This window comes from Giraffa tippelskirchi, chromosome 6 (assembly GCF_054371585.1).
Source record: "Giraffa tippelskirchi isolate mGirTip1 chromosome 6, T2T-mGirTip1v1.2.pri, whole genome shotgun sequence".
Classification (NCBI taxonomy): Eukaryota; Metazoa; Chordata; class Mammalia; order Artiodactyla; family Giraffidae; genus Giraffa; species Giraffa tippelskirchi.
In genome coordinates this window covers 129,971,420-129,990,332 of record NC_137280.1, presented here as the reverse complement: position 1 = coordinate 129,990,332, position 18,913 = coordinate 129,971,420, and the positions used below count along the sequence as shown (strand labels likewise).

Sequence of the window (18,913 nt, the reverse complement as noted above, 5' to 3'; positions counted from 1 at the left end):
GGACATTGAGATGGGAGGATGGGCTACAACCGGCTATGTGGACCAATTTCCCAGTTAGGCAAGTGGTTCCACACTTGTCTTCTCCAACACTGGCAGGTGGCTGATACCCTTAAATGGGGGTGATTTGTGTCAGGTACCTTGGGAAATATTTGCCGTATTTCTCCTTTTGTGGCTAAGGTTTTCCTCTTAGCTTCTCAGGGAAGGTTAACAGTGAATAATCCAAGCTCTCTCATCGATCCTCTTGGCTTTCCATGTTGTGAGTGTGAATGGCAGCCAAAAGGCATATTTTTTCAAACCAGCGGTGTGGGGACCACGATGCCAGGACTCACCACCCAGTGTACATGCCTCTCAATGTATTTTGAGGTTTGCAGTCCTCAGTGTCATGGGTTGCTGTGAATGGTCAAGAATAAGACTAGCTGCAGGGACTTCCCTGGTGGTCCAGTGGCTAAGACTCTACACTCCCAATGCAGAGTCTGGAGTTCAATCCCTGGTCAGGGAACTAGACCCCACATGCCACATCTAAAGTGTTCGCATGCAGCAGCTAAAGATCCCAAGTGCCACAACTAAGACCCAGTGCAGCCAAATAAAGAAATAAATTAAAAAAAAAAAAAAAGACTAGCTGCATTTAGGTCTTCCCTGGTGGCTCAGTGGTAAAGAATCCGCCTTCCAATGCAAGAGATGCGGGTTCAATCCATGGGTCAGGAAGATCCCCTGGAGAAGGAAATGGCAACCCACTCCAGTATTCTTGCCTGGAGAATCCCATGAACATAGGGCCCTGGTGGGCTACAGTCCATGGGATCACAGAGAGTCGGACATGACTGAGCGACTAGACAACAAGCTGCATTAAAAAACTAAAATAAAATGCAACCTCAACAACTGCCCTGAACACAAATACAGGAATGCTCAATTTTGATCTGCAGCCATTTTCTCCCATTGTATTTTCTTATATGAACTCTTCTTGAGCACAAACCTCTTATTTGTGAAGTAGACAAAATGGTAGCAGTCATCTCAGAGTTGTAGAGTTAAATGAGATTCTGTAGATTCTGTAGTAAAGAGTGCTTTACTCAGTGCCTGACACAGTAAGTCCTTTGTTTTAACACTTATTACCTGCCTTGTAATTATTACCTTATGTGTCTGCCTCCCAAAAGTCCATGAGCTCTTTAAGGCAGGGTTTCAGCCATTTTGGTGAATTACTCAGTTTTCCTGGGTCTCTTCCATGTGTACATGTTAATAAGAATCATATATTATTTGCTTTTGTTCTTCACTAGAGCCTGGCATTGGATCTTACTCATAAAAGGCATCCTGTATACGCTTGCTGATTGAATGAGGCATAGGAAATAATAATAATGCCTCACAATTATTATCAAGAAGTAGTATGTGTCACGCCTTGTGGTAAGAACTTTACAAGAATTGTCTTGACTTATCCTCCAAATGAAGCCACGATCACTGTTACCCCCATGTCTTCAATGCAGTAAAATAGCAGGCTGACCACAATAAGCATGGCAGTGCTTTATAAGTTAACCTACCTGGGTGAGTGCGAGCAGACAGCTCACCCTTAGTAGGAGCTTACCTTGTCTAGACCCTGTGCTAAGCACTTGACAAGAATTGCTAGACTAAATCCTCCCAAGAACCCTAGGAGCTAAGTTCCCTAATTTCATCTTGTAGCAATGATGCTCAGAGTTACTAAATAACTTGACCGGAAGCATACAGCCAGTACACATGAATGAAGAGCCTTGGTTCTGAATCACAGCATTATCTTGTTTGCTTATCTCATTGGAAGTCTAAGGTCAGAAGCTAAGTTCCCTAGTTTCATCTTGTAGCAATGATGCTCAGAGTTACTAAATAACTTGACCGGAAGCATACAGCCAGTACACATGAATGAAGAGCCTTGGTTCTGAATCACAGCATTATCTTGTTTGCTTATCTCATTGGAAGTCTAAGGTCAGAAGCAGCAGAAAATTAGAATATATATTTAAAAAATGATACAAAAAGACTTATTCCTCTTACCCAGAAAGAAGTTTAAAAATATACATATGAATATTTGTCTATCTATCTACACACACACATATACACAGGTACACATACACACCAGGAGGCAATGAGGAGCTATTAATTGGTACAGAATTTCAGTATGGGATGATGAAAAGTTCTGGAGATGGATGGATAGTGGTGATGGGTGCACAACAATGTAAATATACTTAATGTGACTGCCCCATACACACAAAAATGACTAAAAATGCCAATTTTATGTTCTATATATTATATACATGTGTGACATAGGTTTGTCAGCCTGAGAGGTGCAGGAGCCATGCTCCTACCTGAAATGCTGTCTTCCTTCATGGAGGAGGCCAGGCCAGTTTAGCACATAATTTGCTGGCAAATTCTTCTGATGCTTCGTCCTTTCTGTCACTGGGGCTAAGTGTAAATTAACTCACTGTGACTATTTTTCCCACCATCAGAGGAGTACATAGCGTTTGTGGATTCCGACACAGGAATTTGGTCATATATGGAGACACATTTCCTATCTTCTTATGGTTAACAATTCATGAGCTAAGTGGCTTTGAACTTGGCCCACTAAGTTTTCTGGGAAGTACTGTCTGTCACCCCAAAAGGTATTTAATAAGGTGATTCACCTCCAGAATATTTCATCCACCACATGGCTTTATGCCTAATATAATATGCTGCTCATTCCTCATAGAGGTTTGTCATGGCTCAATTCAGGAAGAGTTCATTTCCACATTATGAGGGGTTATTATTCCATGACTCCATGCTGCTGCTGCTAAGTCGCTTCAGTCATGTCCAACTCTGTGCGCCCCCATAGACGGCAGCCCACCAGGCTCCCCCGTCCCTGGGATTCTCCAGGCAAGAACACTGGAGTGGGCTGCCATTGCCTTCTCCAGTGCATGAAAGTGAAAAGTGAAAGTGAAGTCGCTCAGTCATGTCCGACTCGTAGGGACCCCATGGACTGCAGCCCACCAGGCTCCTCCGTCCATGGGCTTTTCCAGGCAAGAGTACTGGAGTGGGGTGCCATTGCCTTCTCCGCATGACTCCATAAAGTCTACCAAAAACGTGAATGTGTTCATTCATTAATTCAAAAAACATTTGAGGGTTCCTAATCTGGGCCAGGCTGCAGGTGTGTGCTCCAAGCATGGTGCTGAGACCCAGACCCAGGACAAGTTGCCTGTTGTGCTGGTGCTTGGATAAAAGATTGGAAAAATGACAGAGATCTAAAGTGAACTCAGCTGCTATTTGAGTCCTGGAGTCTGAGCCCATGAGCATTCCTGCTATGAGCTCTCAATGGTGTGAGCTTTCAAGATGGAGCCTGGCACGTAGCAGGCACTTAGAAGCAGTCTGTTGAATGCCCTGGCTTCTGAGCCAGGCATCGGGAACAGTGTGACCCTGGCGCCTGACACAGACCCAAGTTGCAGGAGGCAGCTCATGACGAATAGACTTGTCTTTCCCTGCCCTGTGTTCTACCCCTTGCTGTGGATGTGCTGGCTAGCGTTCCTGCATGCTGGGGTTGTCAGGTAACCTGACCATTTCAATGAAAAAGAGTGGTCTGTCTGCCAGTGAAGTGGAAACTGCTCCTCAGTTTACCCAGGGAGCTTGGCCATCTGTTCAGAGCGGAGATATCTTGTTTGGCTGCTCTGAATCCATTAGGTAGATATAACCCATAGGCCACGTGATGATATGGAAGCAGACACAGAGAGACTTTATTACAGAGTAATTGACATGTGCCTTCCTAGTGGTGGTTTTGAAGCAGATAACCAGTCACGCCAACTCCTCTCCATCTCTTTCTCCCTCTCTTCCAATTTCCATTCTGTTCAAGATATCCCACCTTTCCTAGCCCCCACGTGCCCAGACTAGACCCTGCCTTTTCATTCCCTGACTGTGTCCTTCCTAACTATTAAAATGCCCATTTTTTTAAAGGAAGTTTCTTTTTTTAGCCAAACTTCATTTCCCTTAAACTGAACCACGTCCTCATCTGACATTTTCACAAATCATTATCTTTTGAGTCTAAGACTTCTTTGCCTTAATCACTTTATTGGGTTATAATTTATATACCAAAAATGTACTCTTTTTAAGTGTACGATTTGATGAATTTAGACAAACCTATATAACACCACATAAAACATTTGCATTACCCAAAAAGCACTGTAGTTTGCCATTTCTGGAATTTTATATAAATGGAATCAGACAATATGTACTCTTCAGTAAGACAGTCCTTTTTTCATATCTTAACATTTCTAAAATTGGATGTATCTTACAGTGAACATCTAACATAGTAGTGCTTTTTTTATTCCCTTTAGGGCTATAACTAAATAATGTATCTTTTAATAGGTAATATCTTTAAATCAGGGATATGTATGTATGTATTTATACACATATGCTTAATACACATATCTAATTAGTTGGTTTTACCATCAGACAGTAAACACCGGGAAGGTAGAATCTTTATTTTGTCGTGTAGATTCCCAAAGTACCTATGGCTGACTACTGACAGAAGCTAGGGGACTTTGTTGGTGGTCTAGTAGTTAAGATTCTGTACTTCCAATGCAAGGGATATGGGTTTGATCCCTGGTGGGGGAACTAAGACCCTGTATGATATGTGGCATGACCAAAAAATAAAATGATAGAAGCTAAATAAACACTGCAGAAAGAGGTGGTAGCAAGTTTCAAACAGTTTTCCAAAAATATCTTCTAATGACAAAAACTTGCCTACAACCCTTCTTGGAATGCATCAGTAGTCTCTAATTATAATAGGGATTCTCTTTGAGGGCTCAGCTATCTCTGCATTAGTATGAGACAACATTTCCCAAAATTTGTTCTGTGGCTAATTAATATAACTCAAGGCACTAATAAAAGTGTTAGGGTTATCACTGTCACAGGAATTTGGGAAACGTTTCTTATCATTGTCTGCTACTTAGAGATTCACCATTCTTTAGTACTAACAGTACGGAAAAGTCCTGCAGCAAAGAAAAAAGGTTTAACTCTTTCAACCTCAGGTTTCTTTGACTCTGGAGCTTTATGGAATCTCCATTAATCACTTACATAATACAATTTGTCAAAGACAGGTCTAACACATAAGCATAGATTCGAAAATGAGAAAGAGGAACTTCCCTGGTGGTCCAGTGGTTGAGAATCTGCCTTACAATGCAGGGGACACAGGTTTGATCCTTGGTCCAGGAACTAAAATCCCATATGCCACAGGGCAGCTAAGCCTGAGCACCACGCCTACTGACCTGGGTGTTCTAGAGCCCATGCTCGGTAGCAAAAAAAGCCCCTGCGCGATGCAACTTAGAGAAATCCTGCGTGCCCAATGAAGAGCCTGCACACCTCAACAAAGACCCAGATCAGGCAAAATAAAATAAGAAAAATAAATTAAATAAATGAAAAAGGGGGAAGACATTGAGATTGAAGAGAACCATATTTGAGCTGGTCCCTGCTCAGCCAAAAGCTATGCAGTGGCGTCTGGAGTGAGATAAATGGGGATGCTCTTTGCATGTCAAGGGCTGAACAAGCACTTTCCCTTGTTCCATGATCTCTTCATAGTATGAAGGGACACGTGGGCAGACAACCTTTCCTAAGAGGCATCGAAACAACACAAAATATGCATGGACTAATCCCTTAGGTGACACGCCCCAATGCACATGATGGATAATTGAGGTTGAGTAAGGAGAACCTTCTGCCCCAGCCATCTGCTTGGGCCATCTCCATCTGGGGATGTGCTGCTGTTTGTCTACTGGCCAGGTACCTCTAACTCATGAGAAAACTGAAGCAGTTAACAGAATAGGTTGCCAAAACAGAGAGAAGCCCACCTGCAGGAACTACCCTGATTACTTAAATGATGGCAAAATCTTTCTCCAAAATAGCACTGACCCAATACTCACAGACATGAGGGGACATCAGAGCGGGCCGGGTGAAAATCAGGAAGAGACTCAAAAAAATGTACAAGAGCTTCCTTTCATTTTTAAAAATATTATTTTAAACATTGTCATACAGTGAAATTGACTTCTTCCCCTCTTGGCATATATTCATATGAATGTTAACACATATATAGATTCATTTAACTGTCACCACAAACAGGATACAGGATAGTCCCTTCATCCCATAAAATTCCCTCACGCTATCCTTTATAAATCCCCTCCCAACCCATAACCCCTGGTCACCACTGAAAACCACACTTTTTCATCACTGTAGTTTTGTCCCTTTGTTTTTGGGCTACACCACTTGGCATGTGGGATCTTAGCTCTCCAACCAGGGATCGAACCCATGCCACCTGCATTGGGAGCATGGAGTCTTAACGACTAGACCACTAGGGAAGTCCCTAGTTTTGTCTTTTCATGAACCCCTTTTTCTTTTGTTATCCCCTTTGCTTAATTTTTGAACAGAGGTCTCTGTATGTTTATGTGTGGGTACAAAGAGCTCCAAATCCAATCCTCCAAACTTGTCCTCTATTGTTACTGTTTTGTTACTTAACATTTACCATAGTATACTAAGCATTTTACATACATCATCTCATTGTAACCTTATGACATAGGTACACCATTAATATCACCATTGCACAAATATGGAAACTGGGGATCAGAGAGGTTAAGTGATTTGCCTGAGGCCTCACAGCTCAAAAGTAATTGAATACCAGCACAAACTCAGCTCTGTTTGACCACAGTCCTTAGTGAAATGGGGAGGACTGTAACTAAGAAGGTGGTATATCGACAGAGGTTGGGGGTCAAGTCAGTTTGGAGCCATATGGTTTTGTAGAAGGTTTGCAAAGGTGGGAGGAGCTGGAGAACTATCTGGGTCTCCTGAGTTCTCAAACTTGGCTCCTCCACTTGCCACATCCAGGCCTCGCTGACCCAGTGCCATCTGCCTGCTGTCTTCAGGGGCTTGGGATGGTTTTAACCGCCTTGCAAATTTAGCAGAGATGACCACGTGTGTCACTGCACTGCTGTAGGACACAGCAGCTGAGACCCAGGAAAGGGCCTGGATGCCTTTTGGTTTCTCCCCAGCCTCAATTCCCCCCTGTGCCTTCTGACCTCATTTTTTCATCTCAGCTGCTTGCCACACCAGCTGAAGAAGTTTCAAGGACACAGCCACCTGGTCTGTGTGCTGGAGGTGGCAGGTGTGTTCTCACTGAGGTAGGGCGAGCAAGATAGGAATGTGTGTGGTTGGCATGATGTTTAACAAAGAAGGGAGAGAGTCTGGCCCTGCAAGACCCAGGGCGGCAACATTTGTGTTGGGGATAGAAAGATGCAGGGAAAAGGAAAGACAGATGCTAATGAGGCATTGGTAATGCTGGGAAGGTAGGCCAGGTTGTTGCTCTGTGTACAGTGTTTTGCTGAGCTCACCATTTGGGGAAGAGAAGCTGGCTAGCATTATTTTCTTCTAGACTCCATTCCTAGCTCCTAAAGGGTCTTGCAAATGAGCTGCCAAGCCAGCGCATGCTGGGAGGAATCACACACCTGATTTATGGCCTCACATCCTTTGGAGACACACATACCAGCCAAAAATCAGGGTACCAAGGGCCATCTCTGGGGTACACTTGATTAACAAGAGAGATGGTGCATAATTTAGCCTGGCAAGTCTTGAGTTGCTTTAATAACAATAACAATACCAGCTAAATTTATTGAGCACGTAATATGAACCGATCACAGTGCTACGAGCTAAGTGACATGAATTGTTTCATTTATTTATCCCCAACAACCCTCAGAGGTAGGTACTGCTATTATCTCCAGGTTACAGAAGAGGAATTGGAGGCTGGCCCTGAGGTTCATCCAAAGTATGCAACTATCGAGAGGCAGAATCAGAATCTGAATTCTGGCTTTTTCAAAGCCTAACTTTGCAAGTTTTTAGCTTCACTGCTTTCCTGCCTGTTCTAAATCAGAAATATTATTAAAGGGTAGTGGAGGAAGGAGGAAGAGTGATCAGCAATTCAGAAGCCCATAATCTTCTTGAAGACTTGCAGAGTTCCTTTGGCTCGGCCACAATATGGGAAGGAATAAGAACCAATGACATCAGCACTGACATGGGTCCTCCGGGAGTCTGTTGATCTTACCTGTTGGCTTGAAATAATTGCATGCTGTAGAAACCTATAGCCATTTCTCAAGTTTTCTTTTTACACACCTGGCTTGGGAGGGTTTTAGACAGGTAGGCACAATGGACTATTTTTTTTTTTCTCTCTTGGGTTGGCACTATGAAGTGTGGCTCTTGGTTCCACCCTGGCATACTGGCTAGCACAGAAAGTACCAGACCTCTTGGAACCAACAGAAAGACCTTGATGAGCTTGTTTTTAGATGAGGCAAGGTGAGCAGAACAGACTTAGGACTTAAAAAGCTCCTGAACAGGAAATTAAATGAACTCTTTGAGAATGCCACCTTAACACTGAGTCCTCTGGAAGGGGTATTTTGCAAAATGGTACCCTGTGACAACAGGTTGTTTATGCCCTATCAGTAGAGTACTTTATACTTAGTATTATACTGGCCTGGACTCCTTGTAGACTCAAGTTCAATAATAACACCTATTACACTCTCCTGCAAGGACTATCACTCCTGCTGTGTTTTGTAGAATGTCTCATGCACAACAGGGCACAATAAACAGTCAATAATAATGTTTACTATGATAACGATCTTCCAAATGCCTTTCATCTAAGGATCTCAAAATGCCTTGAAAACACTCATTAGTTAAGCCTCACCATGGCTCTCTACTCTTATAATACATTTTCCCATTTTACAGAATTTTAAATTGAGACCCAGCAAGCTGAAGTGGCTTGCCCACAGTCATATAGTCAGTTTAAATGAATTATAATGATGATGCTTTGCATTTACCCAGCATAGGTTTTCTAAGGTGATATGAGTATGTTGTAAAGATAATGTTTACACTATCCTGGAGCAAGAGAGGTAGCGAGTATTATTAAGAGTTGACTGGGTTGGGTAGACTGAGGCCAAGAGGGCAAGTAGCTTGATGAGGGTTTGACTGAAGATGTAAGGCCACACCTCCGCCTCTCAGAACAGTGTGTAGACTCTCAGATAATCTGCAACTGTCTGAACCCAGGGATGCACCATTGCTTTCACACTTCAGGAAAGGCAGCTAGATTTAGGGGGAGTAGAACAGGATGCAGAATTATAGCTGTATTTATGTCCAGGAATAGTTTGTTCACATCCCCAATGAGAGCGTTAAAAGGGATGAGATGAGCCACATGGAGAAAGGTGGGCTCAGGAAAAGGAGGAAATGGGTGAGGGTGTGGAGTGGCCCCGAGCTCTACCCTCTCATAGAGCATCTTCACTAAACCAGGTGCTGCTGGAAAGCAGGTGCCCTCAACAGCTTGGTTTGTTTTAGCCTCATGGCAGGACTCGGTCCAGTGCAGCTCGGAGGATGGGCACAACCCCGTCACCGGCCGTTGGTCTAAAGTGACAGGTCCTCGTGAAAGACTTCCAGGGACACACAGGATCTTACTGGCTGTCTCTTATTCCTATAAGAGAATAAGAGCTCTAGTTCCTATAGCTCCCCATGCCAGGAGGGACCTGGGAATTCTCTGTGGTTCAAAAAGTAGGTAGCTGTGGATCCATCTGTTGCTACCTTTTCTTAGCAACATAGCCACATCAAAAAGATGAAAGCATGAACAAAAATATGCGAAGGTGATAGAGGACTTGCCTTCTCTCTGAGTGATGGATGATACTCAGCCCTGCGGGGAGGCAAGTCAGACTTTGCAGGGTGAGGAAGAAGAGAGGTTGCTGGGTCTTAGGAATTCAAAGGGAGATCTGCTGACCCGAGATACAGCCTGATGCTCTGTAAACACAGCCTGCCCGAGAAAGCTGGCTCCCCTACCCCTCCTTTTCCAAGCCTGTGGATTCCGATTGATGACTAGACCTAGGGCTAATAAGGAGCCTTAAAGGAAGGCGCCAAGCCCTTTTGTGGAATGTGTTCTCACACACAGGAACAATGGCAATAAAAAGTCTGCTGGGAAGAAATCACACAGATGCCCGGTTTCTTCCTGCTCTCCTTTTGGAAAGTTTCCACACTACCCTGCTGCATGGGTGGCTTAAGGGTGCAGGGAGCCCAAAGAGTAATAGGCTGTTGAGAAGAGTATTTTAGAAACTTGTCCTGAATGCACACCCGAGCCTATTCTCCTTTGTTGGGAAGGAGTCCAGGGAAGACCCTCCCACCCTCTGCTACTCTTCACAGCCGGGAGTCATGGTTAAAGTCGTGGTTAGCTGCCAGGGTTAAAGTTTGCTTTATGTGGCACTTCACAGAATTTCTGAGTATGCCAACCACTCAGGCCATGGCGTGCCATGCCCACTTGGACACACTGACTCTGGGGGTGACAACCAATAATCCTCCTGGAGCCACAAGGACCACGATCTTCTCTCGAGTTATCCCCTTCCCCAGCTTCCCAGAATGAGGCTCACAGGCAGGTCACATAAAGTCCCGAGGATGTCCCCACAGGGCTGGACATGACGATTCATGTTGTCCAAACACAAAATGCATTACTGGGTGATCTCCTGTGGCTCGCCTGGGGTGCTTCATTTTTCATGGCAGGCTCTGATGTGCATTTTCTGTATGCTTTATTCATTTTGTAAAGTAAAGACACATCTTCAGGGCTCCTGTACATGTCGGTTGTACTTTACAGCCCAGCCTTTCCACCCACATATATGCTTCCTTCCCAACTGAACTTTGTGTGTCCAGTGTCTTGATAACTTTGAGTGATTGTGAATGAGCACTGTCATCCTGGCACTTTATGACTGGGAGTGGAAAGATGGATTTGGGTAAAATGCAAACAAAACCTGACTTAAGTAACTTCTCTGAGATCTCAAAAGCAACAAGCAGTTGGATTTGTTTTTCTTTTTCTCATCCTCTGTGCATTTCCCATGCCCTGGTTTGGCCTCAGAACAGCAGAAATGAAAGACCAAGAATATAATTAAAGGACTTCCCGGGTGGTCCAGTGGTTAAGAATCCACCTGCCAATTCAGGGGACACGGGTTCCATCCCTGGTCCTGGAAGATCCCACATGCCAGTAGTAACTAAGCTGTGCACCACAACTATTGAGCGCAGGCTCTATAGCCTGCGCTTCCAAACAAGAGAAGCCACTTCAATGAGAAGCCTGCACACCACAAGGAAGACCCAGTGCAGTCAAAAATAAACACATAAATAAATCAACAATCAAGAAGGCTTTCCATGTTCTACCACCTTCTGGACTAGAAGCAGGGAGGACCTGGGTAGCTTTAAGAATTTCAAGAGTTCCTGATTGGACTGAATCGGCTTAGGGTTCCACTGAGTCTCAGTACGACAATCACCACCCACAGAAACTTATCCTCAGGAAATCCTCGGCAGCGGCTCTTTGAAACGCAGCTAAAAGAAGAGAAGCCCCAACTGCTGGCGCATACAAACCCAACCTCCAAGGAAACACGAAGGAACAGATGAGATCTTCCTTACCCCATCCATGTGGATTCTGACGTTAGGCACCAGCCGGAAAGGACTGCACTGCGGACCTCTGGGATGAGTCCTGCTCTTCCTGCCGTCCTGCGGGGTCAGCACTCCTGACCGGCGGAAGGATCCCCCTCTCCCCGAGCCCTGTCCGGACCGCACGCCGTCCAGAAGGCGCACGAGCAGCAGGTTGGCCGGCAGCGCCTCGATGCTGCAGAACACCAGGGTCCTGCACTCGGGGCACCTTAGCTCCTTGTGGGCCTTGAAAATCCTCTGGAGACATGGCTTGCAGAAGGTGTGCTGGCAAGGGAGAACTTTGGCGGTGACATCGAGCTTTTCAAGGCACACGGGACACTCCAGAAGATCAAGTAACGTCACGTCATCCATTTTATTTTAAAACTCCACTCCTGACCTGGAGGGGCAGAGTCCACATGATCGGGTCAGCTGAGCCAATGGGGCAGAGACGGGGCTTCTTGAGAGCGTCAGGATGCCCGATCGTCTGAAGGAGAAAGGAAGAGGGAAAAAACTGTGACTGCCTTCAGAGATACATCCCACCTACAGGAGGCAGAGCCTCATAAGGCGGTTCGCAGGGACTTTGTTTCCGCACCCAAGTTTCAGATGACTCATACTGATTCAGTGCTAGCAGGTAGAGACCTCGACTCCTGCCTGCTGGAGGATGCGAGGGAGCAGCCAATACAGCTTCTGACTGCTTGCCGGACTAACTTACTCATTGCCTTTCCGTGAGCAAGGCGGGAGAGGGGAGACAGAACTGACCTGGGGCGGGCAGGTCTCCTCCAGCCAGGGCTCCAAGGATGAAGCCTTCGGACAGTCCGTTTGGATCTCAAATGAAAGGCCCCTCAGGATGCAATTTCTCTGAAGCTATTTTCTCTCTTTCCCTTCTTTAAGTGTATCTGTTATGTGCATCACACTGATAACAAGCTCTTTACGTAAGTGTATGGGAATCTCCCATAGTTGTAGAATTCTGTCCTTCACAGTACATCTTCCCCCTTTATTTTGTTCTAGCAATGTACAATTTCTACGAGAACCTAATTTTCAAAAATTGTTTTGCCTCAACTCCAGGCTGTGGAGCTTGAAAGTTTTTTACTTTCTTTTCGTTCCTCTCTCTTTTTTTTTTGCTTTCTCACCTTGATTATCTTAGCCTCAGAGACACTATCCCTCCCATACGATAAAGTTGCACAGCCTGTTTTGTTACTTTGACAACTGTTCTCAGTTTCAACTGAAGCAGATAGGAATTTGGGATTGTGGTCACAGCCTGCAAGAACCAAGATGGGGCAGCGTATACAGGTGTGTGTGTGTGTGTGTGTGTGTGTGTGTGTGTGTGTGTGTGTGTGTGTGTGTGTGTGTGTGTGTGTGTGTGTGTGTGTGTGTGTGTGTGTGTGTGTGTGTGTGTGTCTGAAAATCATCCTTGTAGTGGATGTCTGAGAAGAAGTCCCCCCTTAAGGAAAGTGGCTTGCAAACAGATCTCGGTCCCTCTCAGCTCCAGGGCTTAGGGGAACGCGCAGCAGGAGGGTTGGCACAAGCCGGTGGCCCCACTGGTGGAGACAGGCAGACAGGACACGCCAGGCTGAGAGAAGGCGCCCGGCCTCCTGAAACAGCTCCAAAAATGTCAGCACGCGGAGGTGTGCGGGGGGCCACTAACCTTGAGCTTGCCACCCGGGGCTGAGTTCAGCTCAGCACGGTCCTCGATGCTCCTCCGCCAGGCTTCCGTTTCCCCTGGAGCTGCTGCTGCCGCCGTTTTCAAAACTTTAACCCGAGTCTTAACTCATTTCAGGGATCGCCTTACCCAGCCCAGTTAACGCTTTCACCGCCGTTCTGTCCTTCGCGCCCTCGCACTCTGCTACCGGTCCTTCCTTTGTGGGAGTCGATTTCAGGGAAAAGATTACAAGGGGCAAAATACAAGTCAATTTATTGTAACGTTAAGTATTTACAAAGTTTATATTTCCCCTTCCTCATTTTCTGCCCTTTCCCGGAAATTGAAACACACTCAAGTTATGAACATGCCAAGGTGATTGTGTTTATTTCAAACCTTTATGAGGATTTCCTGAAAAGTTCAAACGTATTAAGGTAGCTGTGAACACAAAGATAAACCGGTCACCTAAAAAGTACTGCTCTATAAAATCAGTCAGTCCTTGAACTGTGAGATTTGAAACCGACTTGAGCAATCTATTTGCTCAATCTTATGAAATTAACAAAACAAAACAACAGTGTTGTGGTAGTCCGGACACATCCTTGAAAAATCAAAGCACAGGAGGGCTTTTTAAAAAGAAAAGTAGAAATTACCTGGTGGTCTAGTGTTGGAATTTTGAACTTTTTCTGCCAAGGGCTGGGTTTGGCCCCTGGTCAGGAAGCTAAAATCCCATAAGTCACCAAGCTATGTGGAATGGTCCAAATAATAATAATAAATTTAAAAAGGTGAAAAGAAAAAGTAATATTCCAGCTTCCCTTACCCTACCCACTGGAGCCTTTTATAGCCCCAAATAATGCTTATACTTCTATTTTTTGATTTATCAATAGTGTATTTCATTTAATACTATAACACTACACTACAAAGTTATCCAATAAAGTAAATAATAATAATCTTATCATTAATACCTAACAACAGAGTAGTGTAGCCCTTATCTGTGCCAAGTACTGTTGTAAATATTTTATCTTCATGAACTCATTTAATCCTTCTATCAACCTAACGATACACTGGCCTCTTACCCTCATTTTATGAGGAAGGAAACAGAGACCTGAGACATTAAATAAGTCATCCCAGCAGACACAGTGAGCAAGAGGCAGGTGATCTGTGGCCTTCACTACCATGTCCTGTGGTGATACAACTTTAAGAGGAGGAGCGATGGTTGACTTGAGCTGGACCTCATCTAAGACAGCGGAAAGTCAAAAGATAATGACTAAAGTGACCAATCAAATTCTTTGGCCAGTGAGACTGCTGAGAGATTCTTGAAGTTGGGAGATTCCTTGAAGTTGCCCAGTGAGTTAGGGGCAGAGCTGGGACTAGATAGTGGGAGTTCTCCTTTTACTGTGTCTTCTCTCTCAGACATAAGGCTGACAATTCCTTATCAGGCAGAAAGCAAACAGATAGTGGTGATTGGTTTGTTTTTAAAAGTTCTTCTGTGTCAGTTCTGAAAAAGCAAGCATGCTTGAAGTTCAAAACAGGGGCGATCTTAGGGATGAAGCAGATGAAGTCATATGTCCCCCAAGTGCAGAGCCCTAGTCTGCATCCGTGTCAATTTCAGAGATCACTTTCAATTCTTTTTTCTCTCCCTTTTATGGGGGGTGTTTGGAGCTTCAACACCACCACACCTCACTCTATTACCTGTCTCCTTCAATTAATTTCCGCTCTAGATTTTTTGCTTATTGGGAAGCCCCTTGCCATTTGAGACCCTTTGCTGTCCCCTCTTGGTAAAACTGATCTGCCTCCTCTGTGAGCAGCCGCTGTCCTTTCACCCTGCAGAGAGGGCCACTCCTGTGGGAACTCTACCTGCTCCCCTCTCCTGTTCTTGGACATCCTCTCTCTCTTACATACCCACATCTGCACCTTCACATACTGGCACACACATGCTTGCACAAGGACAAGTAATGTAACATTTATGCCCCAGAGCAGTGCTAAGCCTTTGAACAGACTATCTCCTTTTCCTGCCAACCACCCTACAAGGCAGATGCTATAGCTTTCCCAGAGTCACAGAGGTTGTGATCTAGGTTGGCCTAATCCCAGGGCCTAGGTTCCTTATCATTATTGTTCCCTGTGTTATAAAGTTATGTATTTTCCCTAAGTACACCGTGTATGTTTACATAAGTGTATGTAAAGATATATACGCAATATTATGAATGCCTCCTGTAACCTACCCCATCTCATGCCCCTCCCTATTCCTGTGTAGCCAGTCATCTCGAAAAGCTTCAGATTCTCCCATCCCTGAGAACACTCCATTTCAGGAAGTCAGAATAGATCCAGTGCTACCATATTTAACAATTAAAAATTCTTCAAAATAAAATGGTGATGGTAGAATTTCCAACACTAGTGTGGGGCAAAGTTTACACTGAACAGGAGTGGTGTTTTAGCACCTTTCATATCACACCCCGTAGGTGGTCCCTACCACCGCCCACCTACAAGGTTAGTCTTAGTGGAAATTTGAGGAGAAATTTTCTTTTGAAGTTTCTGAAGCAGGGGAAGAGTTTTCAATGGGGATTTCATCCTGGCTTACCCAAATGCAAACCTGGCGTCAAATCAACTGAACAACAGTCCTCCAAAACAAACAAAAAGATGAACTCTGCAAGGCTTCCCAAACTCCAGGCTCAGGTCATCACCCTCACCCCATCAACACTCCTGTTTATATTTGTACGATTATGTACTGATTACAGACTGTGTTCTTTTTAAATACCTGCTGTGTGATATTTACGAGCTTCTGCTGCTTGTATGTACAAGCATACCTTGATTTATGTTTAAAAGAAAAATCTGATCATAAGTGTTCCCCTGTGCAATATCCCTCAGTAGATTCCCATTGACCTTAGGATATAATCGAGATCTTTTTTCTGACCTGTCAGGCCAGACGTGATATGTTCCTGCTCACTCATCGATTTAGCCCCATGTTGCCTCCTTCACTCATCCACTCCAGTCCCACTGGATTTTTCTTTTTTCTTGGGATAGTTTAAGTTTTTTTGCCATAGGGTATTTGTTGACATTTCTTCTTTCTGCCTGCAACTTGCTTTCTAGTTGCTCTCTTCCTAGTTACACTCCCACACTTTGTTTTCTTCACCTCCTCCTCTGCAAGTTTTAGCTTAAATGCCACTTCCTCCAGGAAGCCTTCCTTGATTCTCATTGCTAGAAAGTTTATCATCCTATGCTTCATGACAGTTATCACAGTTGTAATTCAGTAATTTTTGTAATAATTTATTGAATCCTTGATTCCCCCCAATAGACTGCAAGTTCCAAGAGAGCAAAGCACTTATAATAGACAAACTACTCTTTCTCTTGTACTTAACATAGTCATTGGCATGTGGTTAATGCTTAATAAATGTTTGTTGGGTGCATTTATGAATGAATGGTGTAATTTTTTAAAAAATTGTGTCTAAGCAGGGACTTCCCTGGTGGTCCAGTGGTTAAGACTCCACGCTTCTAATACAACTGGTGTAGGTTTGATCCTTGATCCAGAACTGAGATCCTGCATGCCTCATGGTGTGGCCAGGAAAAAAAAATGTATCTGGGCTGTTGATATTAGTTTTATGTTGGAGACCTCTTGAATGTCACTTTGTTCTCCGCCTCACATCTTATACTAAGGAGTTTTGCCAGATTCAAGTGGTTGCCACCTGGCACTGTCAGGACCCTGACATGTACCTCCTGCTTCCTGCTCCAGTGCTTCTCTGAAGTTGCAATACGGGATACCCATGGGAACTTGTTCTCTAGTCACAGTGCATGATCCAAAAGTGTGCACCACCTTTCACTAATGGTGAATCTATGGTAAATGCTTCTTCCTCTCATCCTTTGGAGTGAGCAGTCCTGAGATTTCATAAGACTCTTCAGAAGGTTCACCTGCTTCCCAGGTGGCAATAGTGATAAAGAAACCGCCTGTAGATGCAGGAGATCTAACAGGTGAGGGTTCGCTCCTTGGGTCGCGAAGATTCCCTGGAGGAGGGCACAGCAACCACTCCAGTATTCTTGCCTGGAGAATTCCATGGACAGAGGAGCCTGACGGGCTACAGTTCATGGGGTTGCAAAGAGTCAGACATGATTGAAGTGAAGGATGCACGTTCAGAAGGTTCTGTGGCATGAATACCACTCACTCACTGGGTGGCTATTCTGCTTTATTGACTATGCCAAAGCCTTTGACTGTGTGGATCACAATAAACTGTGGAAAATTCTGAAAGAGATGGGAATACCAGACTACCTGACCTGTCTCTTGAGAAACCTGTATGCAGGTCAGGAAGCATCAGTTAGAACTGGACATGGAACAACATACTGGTTCCAAATAGGAAAAGGAGTACGTCAAGGCTGTATATTGTCACCCTGCTTATTTAACTTATATGCAGAGTACATCATGAGAAACGCTGGGCTGGAAGAAACACAAGCTGGAATCAAGATTGCCGGGAGAAATATCAATAACCTCAGATATGCAGATGACACCACCCTTATGGCAGAAAGTGAAGAGGAACTAAAAATCCTCTTGATGAAAGTGAGAGAGGAGAGTGAAAAAGTTGGCTTAAAGCTCAACATTCAGAAAACTAAGATCATGGCATCTGGTCCTATCACTTCATGGCAAATAGGTGGGGAAACAGTGGAAACAGTGTCAGACTTTATTTTTGGGGGGCCCCAGAATCACTGCAGATGGTGATTGCAGGCATAAAATTAAAAGATGCTTACTCCTTGGAAGGAAAGTTATGACCAACATAGACAGCATATTAAAAAGCAGAGACATTACTTTGCCAACAAAGGTCCGTCTAGTCAAGGCTATGGTTTTTCCAGTAGTCATGTATGGATGTGAGAGTTGGACGGTGAGGAAAGCTGAGTGCCGAAGAATTGATGCGTTTGAACTGTGGTGTTGAAGAAGACTCTTGAGAGCCCCTTGGACTGCAAGGAGATCCAACCAGTCCATCCTAAAGGAGATCAGTCCTGGGTGTTCATTGAAATGACTGATGTTGAAGCTGAAACTCCAATACTTTGGCCACCTCATGCGAAGAGATGACTCATTGGAAAAGACTCTGATGCTGGGAAGGATTGGAGGCAGGAGGAGAAGGGAACGACAGAGGATGAGATGGCTGGATGGCATCACTGACTCGATGGACATGAGTTTGGGTAAACTCCGGGAGTTGGTGATGGACGGGGAGGCCTGGCGTGCTGTGGTTCATGGGGTCGCAAAGACTCGGACACAACTTAGCTACTGAACTGAACTGAATGCAATAATGCATCCTCATATCATCTCTCCTTCATTCCCTATATCACTCTTTCATCCCTAACCTTTGCTCCCAAATAAATTACCTTCAAGCAAGCAAGTGTTTGTCTCAGGCTAAGACAGTATCTTTCAAACTTAAAATTAAATCATGAAACAGGTGTACAGACAGTTTTGTCAATCAAATTGGCTTACTCATTGGAGTTATCGTTTTAGAGATGTGCTCTTTTCATTTGATCTGTTCTTAACCCTTTGGAGGTCTTGGGAGCTTTTCCGTAAACCTAATCATTTGTAAACAAATCCATAAGTCCATTAAAGGAGTTCAGTTGCTGGATATCTGAGGTATTATATCAGAGGGTCTTGAAGACTGTTGACTATCCCTGGACTCTTGCTGGCACACCTCATGCTTTGTAATTCCTAGCTCTCTGTCCTTAGTACCTAGTATAAATTTGAATATAGGTTTTAAATATTTGAATGAAGCTCTATTATCTGTTTGCATGATGCTGAATTTGCCCTTGTGATTTGGTTTTCTAATGGTATTGGGAAACCTTTGGAACTATTCAAGGATTGGAGAAAAGTGAACATCT

At 44.3% G+C, this 18,913-nt stretch overlaps 2 protein-coding genes across 11 annotated transcripts in view; one reads left to right on the top strand and one right to left on the bottom strand.

Moving 5' to 3' along the window:
• Nucleotides 1-13,199, bottom strand: part of SH3RF2 (SH3 domain containing ring finger 2) — a 142,207-nt gene extending 129,008 nt beyond the window's left edge. For all 3 annotated transcript variants that reach the window (XM_081504984.1, XM_081504983.1, XM_081504985.1), the window contains exons 1-2: nucleotides 13,082-13,199; nucleotides 11,431-11,920 (exon numbers count right to left, since the gene is read on the bottom strand). In XM_081504984.1, the coding sequence (XP_081361110.1) occupies nucleotides 11,431-11,808 (378 nt within the window). In that variant the 5' untranslated portion in view covers nucleotides 11,809-11,920; nucleotides 13,082-13,199. The remainder of the gene's footprint in view (nucleotides 1-11,430; nucleotides 11,921-13,081) is intronic.
• GRXCR2 (glutaredoxin and cysteine rich domain containing 2) overlaps nucleotides 1-18,913 on the top strand; it is a 221,772-nt gene that overhangs the window by 131,462 nt on the left and 71,397 nt on the right. The window lies entirely within an intron of this gene.